The following is a 15109-nucleotide window of genomic DNA, read 5'->3' on the forward strand; positions in this document are numbered from 1 at the left end:
GGGTACAACAAGCTCTATGAAAAAAAACAAATTAAGGCAGGGCATTCAAACGATTGAAAGACCTTCAAATTTCACCTGATTGACTTGGAAAGTTTGTATTGAGATTGAATGCTACAGTTGTTCTGTCTGAAGTGAAATCCAATTGCATCATAGTCATCACTGCTCTTCTCTAAGTGGTTTATTTAGAGCTACTTTCACACAATTAGAAAGGCCAAATTTAAATACTTTAAAGATGTATATTACTGTATTTTAGCAATGATCATAATCGGTGCTGGTCCTTTCTTAACATTTCGCTCCAGATGTTTTCTGCTTCTTATTTGTATACTTAAATTTCTGATAACTATCCTATCCATTGTGTACACCTTAAATCAACTGAATTAAGGCTACGAAGTTGAAAAGCGCTGCAGCAAAAAATGATTTCAAACGACAACTGCAAAACCTCGCTGCACATGCATGCAATATCATAACACAAGAAAGTGCAACAATTTGGGAAAACCAGCAGAGACTTCACAAGACTTGTTCACCTCATCTACTAATCGCTCTGTCAACTTTCCCGGGACAGCCCAATGCATCCTTAAGGCTGCACCGACATCATCTCCTAATACTTCAGGACTCAACACATCCCGCCTGGTAGTACAGAACTTCAGTTTTGGCCACACAAGTACAGGTGCACACCAAACTCTTTGTGATTTTCCTTGGTAGCCGCATTTTTACACATTTGTAAGTAACGTCTACTCTGCTCAATAGAGACAAAAGGGACTACAGATGCTGGAATCTGGAGCAACACACGAAGTGCTAGAGAAACTCAGCAGGTCAGGCAGCATCATGGAGGGAAATGGGCATTAAGACCTTCATCAGTCCAGATGAAGGGTCTCTACCTGAAATGTTAACTGTCCGTTTCCCTCCATAGATGCTGCTTGACCTGCTGAGTTCCTCCAGTGCTTTGGGTGTTGCTCTGCTCTGCTCAGTCTGCGGATTCCCTCTATTAAGTTTCTTTTCTGCTCTCCTGTATGAGCAGCTGAGACCATGGATCTAGCTTATTGTGCTATAGATCATGTACCTTTCCTCTTTTCTTCTAGTTCTAAACATCATAGTGTATTGGTATTGGTTTATTATTGTCACTTGTACCGAAGAACAGTGAAAAACTTGTCTTGCATACTGTTTGTACAGATCAATTCATTACACAGTGCATTGAGGTAGTACAGGGTAAAAACAATAACAGAATACAGAGTAAAGTGTCACAGCTACAGGGAAGTGCATTACAGGTAGACAATAAGGTGCAAAGTCATAACAAGGTAGATTGTGAGGTCAAGAGTCCATCTCATCATATAAGGGAACCGTTCAGTAGTCTTATCACCGTGGGATAGAAACTGTCCTTGAGCCTGGTGGTATGTGCCCTCAGGATCCTGTATCTTCTGCCCGATGGGAGAGGGGAGAAGGGAGAATGACCTGGGTGGGTGTGGTCTTTGATTATGCTGGCTGCTTCGCCAATGCAGCGAGAGGTATAGTCCATGGAGGGGAGGCTGGTTTCTGTGATGTGCTGCGCTGTGTCCACAACTCTCTGCAGTTGCTTGTGGTCCTGGGCAGAGCAGTTGCTGTACCAAGCTTTGATGCATCCAGATAGGATGCTTTCTATGGTGCATCGATAAAAGTTGGTGAGTGTCAAAGGGGACATGCCAAATTTCTTTAGCCTTCTTAGGAAATAGAGGCGCTGGTGAGCTTTCTTGACTGTGGCATCTACGTGGTTGGACCAGGACAGGCTATTGGTGATGTTCACTCCTAGGAATTTGAAGCTCTCAATCCTCTTGATCTCAGCACCATTGATGGAGACAGGTGCATGTGCACCACCCCCTTTCCTGAAGTCAATGACCAGCTCTTTATCTCTACCTTTCAAATTGTATGCTTAACTCAGGGAAGCAGTCTCAGGTTGGCGATCTCTTACTGCTTGCCAATGTGCTATTTCAATTTAAATACATAGCTGTCCCAATTCCCACACCTGCACCTCTCCCCCCTTGCTGTCCCTGCCACCCACTTCCAGTACTCAATGATCCTCTTGCACCATTCAGATAACTTTATATTCTGTTCTCTTCCTGAGCATGAGAAGCCCCACCTACCCCTGATTCTGCCCTAGCCACTGGGCCTTCTGTTCCAAATGGCCCAGAGATGACCTCAGCCACTTGCCTTCCGGTCTGCTTGATATTTTAACCTTCCTTGTAGCAGCTAAGTAAGGAGGCTACAGTACTAGCCCTCTTCTAAAAGCCCCAACACCCATTCCCTGCAAGCCATTCCCACTCTTCTACAAAGCACGGTAGCGTAGCGGTTAGTGTGACGCTATTACAGCACCAGCAATCAGGGTTCAATTCCCGTCGCTGCCTATAAGGAGTTTGTACGTTCTGCCCTTGTCTCTGTGGGTTTCCTCCGGGTGCTCCAGTTTCCTCCCACATTCCAAAGACGTACAGGTAGGGTAACACGGGTTTAGATGGGCAGCATGGACTCATTGGGCTGGAAGGGCCTGTTACTGTGCTGTATAAATGAAAGAAAGCTAACGTTCTTAGATTACAAACATCCCAGCCAAACAATGATAGAGGTTGGTAAGACAGTGCTGTTGAGAATGGTCATAATAAGTGTGCTCTGGACTATAGTTTGAAGTGTTTCTGAAGTAAATTTTAGTCTTACCCTTACTCAGCCTCATTCTAGGAGTGGAATGTTGAAGGAAAGAGTGATGATACTGACTTTGCTAAGGCAGAGCTCTTCAGCCTTTATCAGAGCCATCACTGAAAGAACTTTACAAAAAAACAAGCATTTGTGAAAATCCACATTTTCCAACTGGGAATGGAAACTTTTTGGAGAAATGTGAAGGATATGAGGGTTATGGTTAATCTTTGTGAAGTTCAGATTTAAGATACGTGTCAGGCTATATTTTATTACACAGAGGATGGACCATCAGTTGAGGGGTAAAGGAAGAAGGCTCATTTATGAAGCATTTAGGTGCAATTTTGAGAAAGGAGATTGGGCTGTGTTTGATGGAAGAGGCGATTTGTTGTTCACTATCAGTGTCTTCATATTTACCAAACACCTTGCTGAGAATTACACAGAGCCATGGAGTCATACAGCACAGAAAAAACCCTTCAGCCCACACCATCCATGGTGACCATCAAGTACCCATCTACATGAATCCCATTGACTGAACTTGGTCTAGAGCCATCTCTGTCAATTCAAGTGCTCACCTAGGTACTTCTTAAATGTTGTGAGATTTGCTGCCTCCACCACCGTCTCAGACAGTGGTTCCAAACTTCATTCACCCTCGGGGTGAAAACAATTCTTCCTCGTATCCCTTCTTAACTTAAACCCATGCTCTCTGGCTATAGACACCTCTGCTATGAGGGAAAAGTTTACTTCTGTCTCCCCTATCTATGCTTCTCATAAGTTTTTATACCTCTATCAAGTCCACACCACAGCCTTCTCTGCTCCAAGGAAAATAAACCCAGCCTACCCAGTCTCTCCTCATAACTGAGACATTCCTTTGGTATTGGTTTATTATTGTCACTTGTACTGAGGTACAGTGAAAAACTTGTCTTGCATACCTATCTTACAAGTCAATTCATTACACAGTGCAGTTACATTAAGTTAGTACAGAGTCCATTGATGTAGTACAGGTAAAAACAATAACAGTACAGAGTAAAGTGTCACAGCTACAGAGAAAGTGCAGTGCATTAAGGTGCAAGGTCACAACTAGGTAGATCATGAGGTCAGAGTCCATCTCATCGTATAAGGGAACCATTAAATAGTCTTATTACAGTGGGATAGAAGCTGTCCTGGAGCCTGGTGGTATGTGCCCTCAGGCTCCTGTATCTTCTATCTGATGGAAGAGGAGAGAAGAGAGAATGACCAGAATTGGTGGGGTCTTTGATTATGCTGGCTGCTTCACCAAGGCAGCGAGAGGTAAAGACAGAGTCCAAGGAGGGGAGGCTGGTTTCCGTGATGCACTGGGCTGTGTCCACAACTCTCTGCAGTTTCTTGCGGTCGTGGGCATAGCAGTTGCCATACCAAGCCGTGATGCATCCAGATAGGATGCTTTCTATGGTGAATCTCCTCTGCACCCTCTCCAGAGCAAATTACATTTCATTTGTGCGTCTTCTCCTTGGGTAAAATTAGATTTGCTCCAAGAAGACAGCTGAGCTTCTATGTATCATTTTGACAGGGCACACCCACGTAGTTAACTAATTAAGTTTTTGTTATTGAAGCAGGTGTCTGTATTTATGTAGGTTTCACTGAATTTAATTTGATGATCACCTTCTCCAGTAGTTGGGGAAGGGTGACGAAGGCCAGGGAGAAGTCATTGCTGATTTGTAGGGCAAACAGCGTGGCTCAGCCCTCCAGTGAACAGAGAAGCAGTTGCTCACCCTGACCTCAGAGTGGGTGCTGTCACTGGACATACCATTATTACACTGTAGAGTGGATGTTTTCTCTCCCCGGAGCAACTGATCCAACTAATTTACCTTGCAGTCCATCTGCCTGGAATGGAACCACCATCAGTTACATCTATTTGACATAAAAACAAGAGTTAAACTTGGTTAAAGGAATCATAGACTAAAGTCAAGTTGTGAAGATGACTTGAAGTTCTAGTTGAAAGTGGATTAACTGTGCAGCTTGCACCTCCATAATAGAAGTGCATTTGGCCAGAACTTTGGCATACTAACACAGATTTCTCAATGTAGCGGTCAGCATGGAACTAGAATATGATCCAGCATTAATTTTTACAGATGCAGCAACTAATTGAATACATATTGCTACAGTGCATATGGGAGCATCACAATTTAATTATGGATGAACTGAAACACAGAAGGCAGCATTTGAATCCTCTACTCTACAGAGAGTTTGCTTGTTATAAGTTTTACTGCACTCCTGGTTTATTAGCCATTATTCTACGTTTAGCTATTCTTCATTATTCTACATTAGTACTTCAACTGCTTTGCTTTCGACTATTAATGTCTGGTAAATCTGTTACTGAAACTGCTCTTTTTGGGGTTCAAGGCAGAGCAAAAAGATAGGATTTCATCCCTCTAATTTACTAGTCGTCAGGATTTCCAAAGTGAAATGAGTTTAACTGTATCTCTGATTTTTGTCGCTGCAAGTTCTCAACAGAGCTTTGTATAGCTTTAATATTAACATTGAATCTTATTGCGAGACCTTGAGGAAAATTGATTTGGAAATCTCTTGTTATTGTGACCAAGCTTTTCTAAAATTGCACGGGAGACAAATGACTTCTGAGTTCTTCCACAGCAACAAAAGCATCAAGCTTTTATGGCCATATGGCTCCAGGTGTCCTGGAGGCTTTGCTGCTGCAGCCATCCCACAAAGCTGAGCAGTCCGCAAGAGACAAGTCAGTCTCAGGTGGCACAAACTGAGGCCAATGCCCCTCACAGTCCCAACAGCCTCTGAAAGATAGTGCTGTTAGAAGGCTGTTTTGTGGTTTCCATTTGCCTTTGATGATCAAAGACCTTTAGAAATAGTTGAAAAAGATGAGAACATGAGAAATGAAAGCAGGAGTAGACCATTTAGCCCTTCATGCTTGCTCTACTACCTAACGAAATCATGGCTGATCTTTCACCTCATTTCCATACCCCTTGATTCTCTCAACAACCAAAAATCTATGCTTCTCTGCCCTGAATAAAATTTAAAAGATTCACTACCCTCTTGTTGAAGAAAATTCTTCTCCTCTCAGTCATGAATGGCTGACCCCTTATTTTGAGACACCATCCCCTATTTCTAAACACCCTTGACAGGGTAAACATTATCCCTGTGTCAAACCCCATGAGAATTTTAAATATTTCAATGAGATCTACAGTCGTTCTTCCAAGGTCCAAGAGACTATAGGTCCAATCTGCTTAATCTCTCCTTGTAGGACAATTCCTACAGGAATCAATCGGATGAACATTTTTTGGCCTCCCTCTATCTCAAATTATCCTTCCTATTTAGAAAGACCTAACCTGTCTGAACTATTCCATGTGCTGTCTCACCAGAGACCTATATAACTCCAGTAGCACATCTTTTGTACTTGAATAATCTTACAATTAAAAATATATTTTAAAGAATTAAATTTAAAACTTATAAGTCAGAGATACTGAACACAAGAATTAATTAAGAACATTAATATAAATTAAAATAAAAGAAAATAAAACAAACTTCTTGCCATTTCAATGAAGGTCCAAGACTCTAGTCAAATGAATAGGACCAGAACAGCTATTCAAAATCAAAAGTCAAAGTCAAGTTTGTTGTCATATGCACAAGTACATGTGTGTACAGGTGCAATGAAAAACTTACTTGCAGCAGCATCACAGGCACATAGCATCATGTAAGCAGCATTCACAAGAAAAACATAAATTGGAACATAAATTATACTTAATTTTTACAAGAAAGAACACAATTAGAACAAAAAAAACAAAGTTCATTTTAGTGCAAAGTGATCAAAGTGGTCATAGTGTTGCTAAACTGTAGTGATTAGGGTTGTGCTGGTTGGTTCAAAGGGAAGTAGCTGTTCTTGAACCTGGTGGTGTGGGACTTCAGGCTTCTCTAACTCCTGCCTGATGGTAGCTCGAAAAGATGGCGTGGCTAGGATGGTTGGGTTCTTTGATCATTGATCATAATCAGGTTTATTATCACTGCCTAATGTGACATGAAATTTGTTGTTTTGCGACAGCAGTACAGAGCAAAGACATAAAATATATAAATTACAAAATCATTAAATAATGCAAAATAAAGGAAAGTGTTCATGGACCATTCAGAAATCTGATGATGGAGGGAAGAAGCTGCTTGTGAATCATTGTGTGTGGGTCTTCAGGCTCCTGTATCTCCTCCTTGATGGTAGTAATGAGAAGAGGGCACATCCAGATGGTGAGGGTCCTTAATGATGGATGCTGCCTTCTTGTGGCACTGCCTCTTGAAGATATCCTCAATGGTGGGGAGGGTTGTGCCCATGATGGAGCTGGCTGAGTCTACAACCCAGCCTTTTGTGATCCTGTACATTAGAGCCTCCATACCAGCCTGTGATGCAACCAGTCAGAATGCTCTCTGCTGTACATCTATAGAAATTTGCAAGAGTCTTTGGTGACATACCAAATCTCCTCAAACTCCTAATGAAGTTGAGCCACTGGCATGCCTTCTTTGTGATTGCATCAATGTGTTGGGTTTGTGATGTTGCTTTTGTGATTCCAAAAGTTGACGGGTCAGAAAAGAGGCCCATTTGGCCCCTGAGCACAGTCCAATGAGGAACCGCCCCTGGACTCAGTATGTCAACATCTGACTTCCAGCATGGTCTGTGTTTCCGTGCTAAACTGTGCAGGCATGGAAGTCTGTTACATGTTGCCACATACACTGCAGCCAACCAATGTTTCCTTTCAGTGCAATGCAGCCTAACAAGTGCAGATAACCAAGTGCTTGGTCAGAAGTTGAGCTCTCAGGTGCATGAGCAAGGAGAGGAGGAATGGTTTAGAGACACTCTCTGTTGTATTCAGATTAACACCAATAATATTGGGCATTATTAGCTTCACCAGATATGTATCCAACAGATTGGTCTCCTGCCTTAACAGCACTCTTAATCTCAAGAAAACATTAAATCGGTTTCTGCTAATTTTTGATAAAAGAGCATATTTTATGCAGTCAATTCAGTCAATGCATTCATAATAAAATCAGGGCCTCAGCATTCAGTAATAAGGTGTCTGGTTCTGATTGCTTATATGCATTCTGTTTTTTTTTCCATGATAAAAAATGTTCATATTCTGGGGTCCCTTTGTTGTGTATGAAGTTCCTTGGACTAACTATTGTTATTGTTAACTGTCAATCTTTCTGTTCTGTGGGAGGATTTGATTAGTGATGGACAGCTGATCAACTGAAGTAGAGGAAACAGCTGAGTAGCTTACACATTTTGCTGAATGTTTAATAAGTTCCTCAGCAATTATAAGACCCAACAAATTTCATCACCTGGAGGCAGATTATGACCAATATATTATGCTCTTGTTTATTTCATCTTTTGCCAAACCAAGTAGCCATTGTTACTTTAGACAACTAGTTTGTCTGGCTCATCCTATATTGACATATGTTATAGAGATAGTTTCCTCCTATGGACCAGGAATAGTTATAGGAGTGGAAACAACACATACTGCACATATTAAGACATCACCCAAATTGTTGCCTTGACTGTTGTTTAGTTGATTAATATATATTCATGAGACCGTATGCTGCTAAGTATATCAACCACATATTTAGATGTCTTTCAGTCACTAATTATTAGTTGATCTTAGCATTTCTTGAAATTCTAACTATATCTTTATTCATTTATACCAGTTCTTCTCCTGTGGGGTTGCATTTGGGTAGCTAAGACCTCATATAGAATTCAGGTCAAGCAGGATTAGAGCATAGGCATTAATTAAATTCAACCAAGAATAGCGAAAGGAGAGGAGGAAAATAAAGGGATAAAATTGGAGAGATGAAGATTATAAGAAGGCATAAGCAGGGGAGGATGTGGGGAGAGAGGAGGAGAAAAAAAGTGAGGGAGAGGAAAGAAAGACTAGAACGGAACACAAAGTGAAAAAGGTTCCTATACTGTATATAGGAACACAACGAGTGTTGGCTTGTTGCTCCCAGAGCTTAGTTACACTTTAAAATTCATATTTGTAGTTTACAATGTGTTTATTTTCAGGCTACGAGACATATGGGGCAAAAGTTGCAATGTCTGTTTTCTGCACTTAACAAATGCTAACAGTATATAATATAATAATATAGATTGCAACTCATTCTTGCAAATATCATTGTTACATTGAACATGGAAAATGCTAACTCAATAATTATATCCATTACATTCGAAAGTAGACTTGAAATTAAGATACCGTCACATGTATTGAGATGTTGGGGCTAATGAGAAAGAAAGAAAGTCAGGAAGTTGGAAATTAAAAAAGGCAAAATGTGACCTCAAACTCAAGACAGCTGCCAATTTTACCACAATTTTACCACAGCAGACTGTGGCCATGTAGGTGCCCATTTTAGAAAGTTAGGAAACCTTAAAATATCTAACTCGGGTTCTAGCAGGTCACTCTATTAGGATTTAATGGCTGACAAATAGGTTTCCCAGTGCCCAGGAAACCCAGCAGTGAACTGGAAATGGTAGCAGCTAATTGCAGGAGCATTTTTTTCCTACAATTATGTTCTCTCTTCAATGCCTCCCCTCCTCAAAAGCCAACCTGCTCTTTTCCCATCCCCTGTCCCTGATTGTCCCCCTCAAATGCCTTCAAGCCCTGGTCATGCCCAATTGCCATTGACCATTCCTAACAACGCCTAGTTACAAACCTGTAAAGCTAGAATTCTACCCACTGTAACAATGATGGTGAGATTCATAATTTTGCCAGAACCTTTATGCTCCTTCAGCACACAATTAGAATTGTCCTTCTGCCCACCCAGGGAAAATTGATACCATTATGGTTAGTCACCTCGTTCAATTGAGTTCTTTCTTTTGTGACAGCCATGAGTGTTAAGAAAATCACTTTTACTCGGAAGTAGTTGGGATGTGGAATCTACTTCCTGTAAGGGTGACGGAGACTGAATTAGTCAGAGCCTTTGAAAGGAAATTGGATAGGGAATAATTTGCATGGCTTTGGGAAAGAGATGGGGAATAGAACCATCAGGGTTGCGGTACAAGGAGCCAGCACAGACTCGATCTGTTGGATGGCCTCCTCTGTGCCGCAATGATTCTGTGACTAAATTCTTTAAGCAGTATTTGAAAACCTGCATTCCTGTACTGGCTCAATTTCTTTATTCAGTAAGAGCTGAATATGTCAGACTAGGTAAGCCCCAAGATCAATGATCAGACTTCGGAGATTTAGCTAATCTAAGCCTGCTAAAACTGGCCTCAGTGAGCCTTGGTTATGGAAAGGAAAACTAATTAACATTCTCCGTTGACTGAGAGTGCTCTACGGTTAAATAGACTGGTACCACTACTAAATCTCATTAAGGAAAAGTGACACGTTGTTGAGTTACTGAAAGGTGGCTGTAGAACCAAACCATGTTAAAGAGTCAAAGCTTTCAAAAAAAGAGTGGAAAAATGGAAAGTGAAAGTGTGTGAAGTCAAATACTTATTCCCCAATTCATTTGAAACATGCTCCAATGTTGATTGACTCCATGTATACAAGAACGACTAGTTTGTGCCAAATATCATGTATGACCACTTTAACATCTCGTTTTATATGGTGCCGTATGTTGTCACCTGATTTGCTGAATTTCATCTCGTGGATGAAAGAATGATCATGCCCTCACTACCACATCATGCTTCTTCATGATTTAATTTATGTTTCAGGAAAATCAAATGACAATCTCACTGCTTGCAGATTAGTGACTCTCTGGCATTTTTGTTTAAATAGATGGACTGGCAGTTTTATTTTGATATCTCTCTGCTCTACTTCTGTAAAATTTTGCCTAAAAGCATTGAAAGTATTTCATTGACTTTGCCCAAGTATCCCCTTTCTGTTGTATTTGAAACAAACTAAATCCTTTTTTTTAGCCCTGAACTCTTATGTTAATCAAAACTATATAATATTCATCAAGTAATTTATGGTGGAGGGAGGTAATATATTGTGACATCTTTCTTGGACCCAGAGTGAAAGCACCATTCATTTAAATGACGAGGTACATCTGTCACTACACATACTATGCAGCTGTTTGTTACAGTATTTTTGTACAAAATATGAGATGATTGGAAGTATTTTGCAAAGCTCTAGGTAAATGTTGTGCATTTATCAAATGGAAAAATTCATCAAATATAAAGGTGAACAAAACATCTCGTCTGTTCTGTTCTGTAGAGGTTTGTAGTTATTCCAATGAAGGACTCTCACAAATACCTTTGGTAAATTTTCTTATCCAGGTCAGCCTTCAAAATCCACTAAATGACCTTCACTATAGTGATTGCTCATCCTCCTGAGTGGTAATGTGACTGCTCCTAGAATATTCAGTGAGATTCAAAACTCTTTGATCCTGGAGTTCTGGGGAAATTATACATTCAGATTGAGTGTTAGCCAGCATTAAGTATGAAAGCACAATGATGTTTTCCATATAAATGTTACACCTGTATCCATTCAGTACGTAGACACACCAATGAGTCACTACAATTTACTGCAAAATAACTTAGTTGCACACAAATCAGTGTTTAAAATAAGTTCACCAATCCAATGAGTGTGTGATGCTAGCTCAGTAGTCTGTGCACTGATTAAACATGATAATGAAATTCATCAGACTAACTAGCATTAAAGCTTAATCAAATATGACTACAAAATTTTAGTATGTCTGGAAGTATAATTCAGGAATTGCTGATTAGAGGAAATTAATTTAATTCATCCCCCAGTAATTGCTTTTGTTCCTTTTGTTTAGGTGCTGGTTTAAAAATTTTACCAACCTTTTAAATCCACTTAGAAAAATGCAAACTGATGTTAGTACCTCCCCAGGTTGTACTTTGACACGAGGTCAGACATTGTGTTATTTGACGAGCTCAAAAAAAATCCCAATTCAATCATTAACACATTTTATGATTATCAAATGAAGGTCCATGGCTATTGGATTTCTTTGTATAATTTATGGGATCTTGTTAAACCACCACAAACTCCTGTCAAAGTCTGTCACATGCCTACTGGGGCTGCACCTGATATATGTTGAAATTATAGTAGCCAAGCAGCAGAACCTCTGAGCAAATTTGTGGCCCAATGGCTCTGAAAGGGCTGCAGAAGGAAGGGAAAAGAACTTGTATATTTTTACAACATAAGGCATTTCAAATTTTTGAAGTGTAAGCACTATTGTAAAGTATGAAGTGCAGCAAACAAAATGTATTCATCACAGCCTTATAGACAGCAATGTGATAATAGTACAAGATTTGTTTTAGTAAGGCAATAACTAGTGCCAGCTGTTAGTTAGATTAGCCCCTCCCATTTAAAGTTGACAGTAACTTCCTCTCAAAGTTACTGGAGGTATGAGATAGAAATGGCATGTCACCTTCTCCATAGTAAGTAACTGTATCTCTTTAGACAGACTGATGGATTTTAACTGCAAGGCAAAGAATGAGAAAGAAGCATCAACTAGAATAATGAATTCAATGCCAAGTACAGGAAGAGAAATAAAGAAAGGAAAAGAAAGATTAGATTATGAGCAATAGAAAGAAGAAGAAAGAAAATGTGAAGGAGATTTTAATGCTTAATTCTATTTTTAAAATCTCCAACAGCAATTAAAACCTGAATGAATGTGATTCCACATTTGTAATAGTTAATTTTCAATGTAGAAAGATGGACATATAGCAATTAACACCAATAATTTTATTAAGTGTGCTTGGAAATCACTTGATATAACTTTTGCAGGAAATTTATTTCATGAATGGACAGAAAGCTACAGATATGATGTTTGCATAATACCAACGACAGAGCAGCACCTAACCTGACAGCAGATTTTTGATTTCACAGATTGTTTCTCATCCAAATTGGCATTTGCTCCATTATTTTGACAACAAATTGTTGGCTGTTGGTCAGGATTTCAGGGAAAACATTCTTATTTTAAAAATGTGCTTGTATTTCATTAACAGCTGCAGTTTCCACTGAAGAATCCTGAGCAGACCTGCTCATTAGCCCATCACTTACATTTGTAAAGGCTCTGACAACAGTGTTAAAATACTGCCAGAAAAGCCTGGAAAATTATCATCATCAATCTGAAGGCAACAGTAACACAGAAAAGAAACACTCACTCCAAAATTGCTCACCTATGTTTACATTTCTTTCTCTGAATAAGGGCATAACATCTGCCACATTTCATCGCTTTCAGTTTAACAATTCTAAGTTGCAATGGTTGTCTGAGTATGGCTATATTGCTGTAAAATTAAATCAGCAGCTAACATTAATATATATTTCTTTATCTGGATCCAATTAAATATGAACTGTTAATGCCAAGTTCAAAAGTTGCAGTCATTACAGACATTCACTGTGTATTATATTGTTTATATAAATCAGATTGTCTGCCATTTGAGTCAATCTTCTGTTTTAACCTATGACTGATAAATGGATTTTCAGGACCAAAGAAATGCAAACTACTTAACATTATTGAAACTGGAACAAATTTGCAGTTCAAAAATGCAGTTAATTAATATTACAATTTACAATTATAATTAATGTACACTATTATTTCCTGACATGGTTCATCATTTGAATTAATTGAAGTAATTACATCATAATTAGTGTAGATAAATTCATGTACCAGATACCTCAAACATGCCTGTACCCCCTGCCACCAAAAGTGGGAATGTAGACATGACAGACCATATGTTTATATGCATTGCACAAGTTACGAAGATACATGCAGGTCTATAATCTCATCTGAGAAAAAGACCACCATGAATACCATAAATCTTTGCACTAACAATTTTTGAGGTTAGGCATGTTTTTGTCCTCTGCAATTCATCATTCTAAACTCTTCTACTTAACAGACACAGTACTTTATTGGCCTGGACTTTGCAATAGTAATAATGGTGAAACTTTCAGTATTCTTTGTCATTACTCTGTAAAATCATCAGCTACTTTAGGATTTCTGACCATGCATTGTTCAGCATCACTGCTGTGAGTGATATGGCCTTCCTCCATAGGGTGCCCTGCATGCAATCTTTTCAAGTTCAATCCAGAGAAATTGCTTGAATTGGTATGAATTCTGTTTACAAACATTCTGCAAAATTGTTCATAGCCAAAGTGAGTTTTCAATGACTAATTAAGCTATAGTTATTGCGTACCAAACTACTTGGGCTTAAAGTAATTAATTTTATGTATAGTAATTTCCTGAAATAAATAATTCAAATTAATGTCTTAAATTTTAAAAATAAATGTAAAATGTTATTTATGTGGTTCTAACTTTCCTGTGTACTAAAACATGTGAAAAAACTTATTTAGCTTTTTGCATGATGTTAAAATATTAACTGAAACTATGTTTTTTGCTTCCTGGTATGTTGTTTGTGAGACTTTAATGTGACTGGCTGCCCAGCAGTTAATAACATGCAATCATTTCTTCATACTATATTTGTTTATTAGGGTATTGTGTCACTCTGTTTCAGTGCTCTATTTTTCCCTTTCCTATTCTAGCATCTGATATTGCCACAGAACAGGGGCAAGTTTTGGTCATCGCAACTGCTGCAGTTGGAGGATTCACTCTCCTCGTTATCCTAACCCTCTTTTTCTTAATCACTGGCAGGTAATGCAAATACTGTTTATCCTTTTTGTGAGGATTTATAACCCTCTCTAATGTCATATCTAGTTGTACAATTATACTTGATAGATTGTCCTTTTGCATGCTGGTGTAAAATAAATTGGCAACCTATTTTTTTATTCTCTCTTGATATTGATTGTTGTTGATATCATTGGAAGTAATATTCAGGAGAAATACTAAATGATGAGTCATATCAACATTTTATACAATCTTGCAATCAAAATCTACTCCATCATTTTTAAAAAGTGCCTTATCTACTTTGATATTATTTCTGATGTATATTCATTATTTTTTAATCAATGTACTTTGTTAGGAGGTGAAATATAATTGGGACTGCCACTACTTTGGTAATATTTTGAGAAGTCATAGCTACTAATTTGCTGAGTTTATTCTGAAAGTAAGAATTCATCAACAAGGACCAAGGCTGTGCAGTCCCAGTTTTGAGGTGCCTGCCACCTTTGGGGAACTATATACTTAAACCCCAAGGCTATGCCCAACTTTCTACCTGATCTATATCCTGCTGTAGCCTCATACAATCTTCCTCACCGTCCACAGTGCTGCCAATTTTTGTGTCATCCGCAAACTTACTAATCATTCCTCCTACATTCACATCCAAGTTGTTAACATATATCACAAATGAGAGTCCCAGCACGGATTCCTGTGGTACACCACTGGTCACAGATTTCCGATCAGGAAAGCAACCTTCCGCCACCACCCTCTCCCTCCTATCACCAGGCCACTTTGGATGTAACTTGGAATCTGTAGTCTAACGTGAAATTATTTAGCTGCCATGTCACTTACCCATTTGTATTCTATTTTAATGCTGCAAAAAAACCAGCAT

The 15109-nt window shown here is 39.0% G+C and overlaps 1 protein-coding gene across 1 annotated transcript in view; it reads left to right on the forward strand.

The window, feature by feature from the left end:
• The window catches only part of epha6 (eph receptor A6), a 477923-nt gene that overhangs the window by 407085 nt on the left and 55729 nt on the right, over window positions 1-15109 (forward strand). Inside the window, exon 8 of the mRNA XM_052015332.1 lies at window positions 14145-14253. Coding sequence (XP_051871292.1) covers window positions 14145-14253 — 109 coding nt within the window. The remainder of the gene's footprint in view (window positions 1-14144; window positions 14254-15109) is intronic.

Source organism: Pristis pectinata, chromosome 4 (assembly GCF_009764475.1).
Source record: "Pristis pectinata isolate sPriPec2 chromosome 4, sPriPec2.1.pri, whole genome shotgun sequence".
NCBI classification, from domain to species: Eukaryota; Metazoa; Chordata; class Chondrichthyes; order Rhinopristiformes; family Pristidae; genus Pristis; species Pristis pectinata.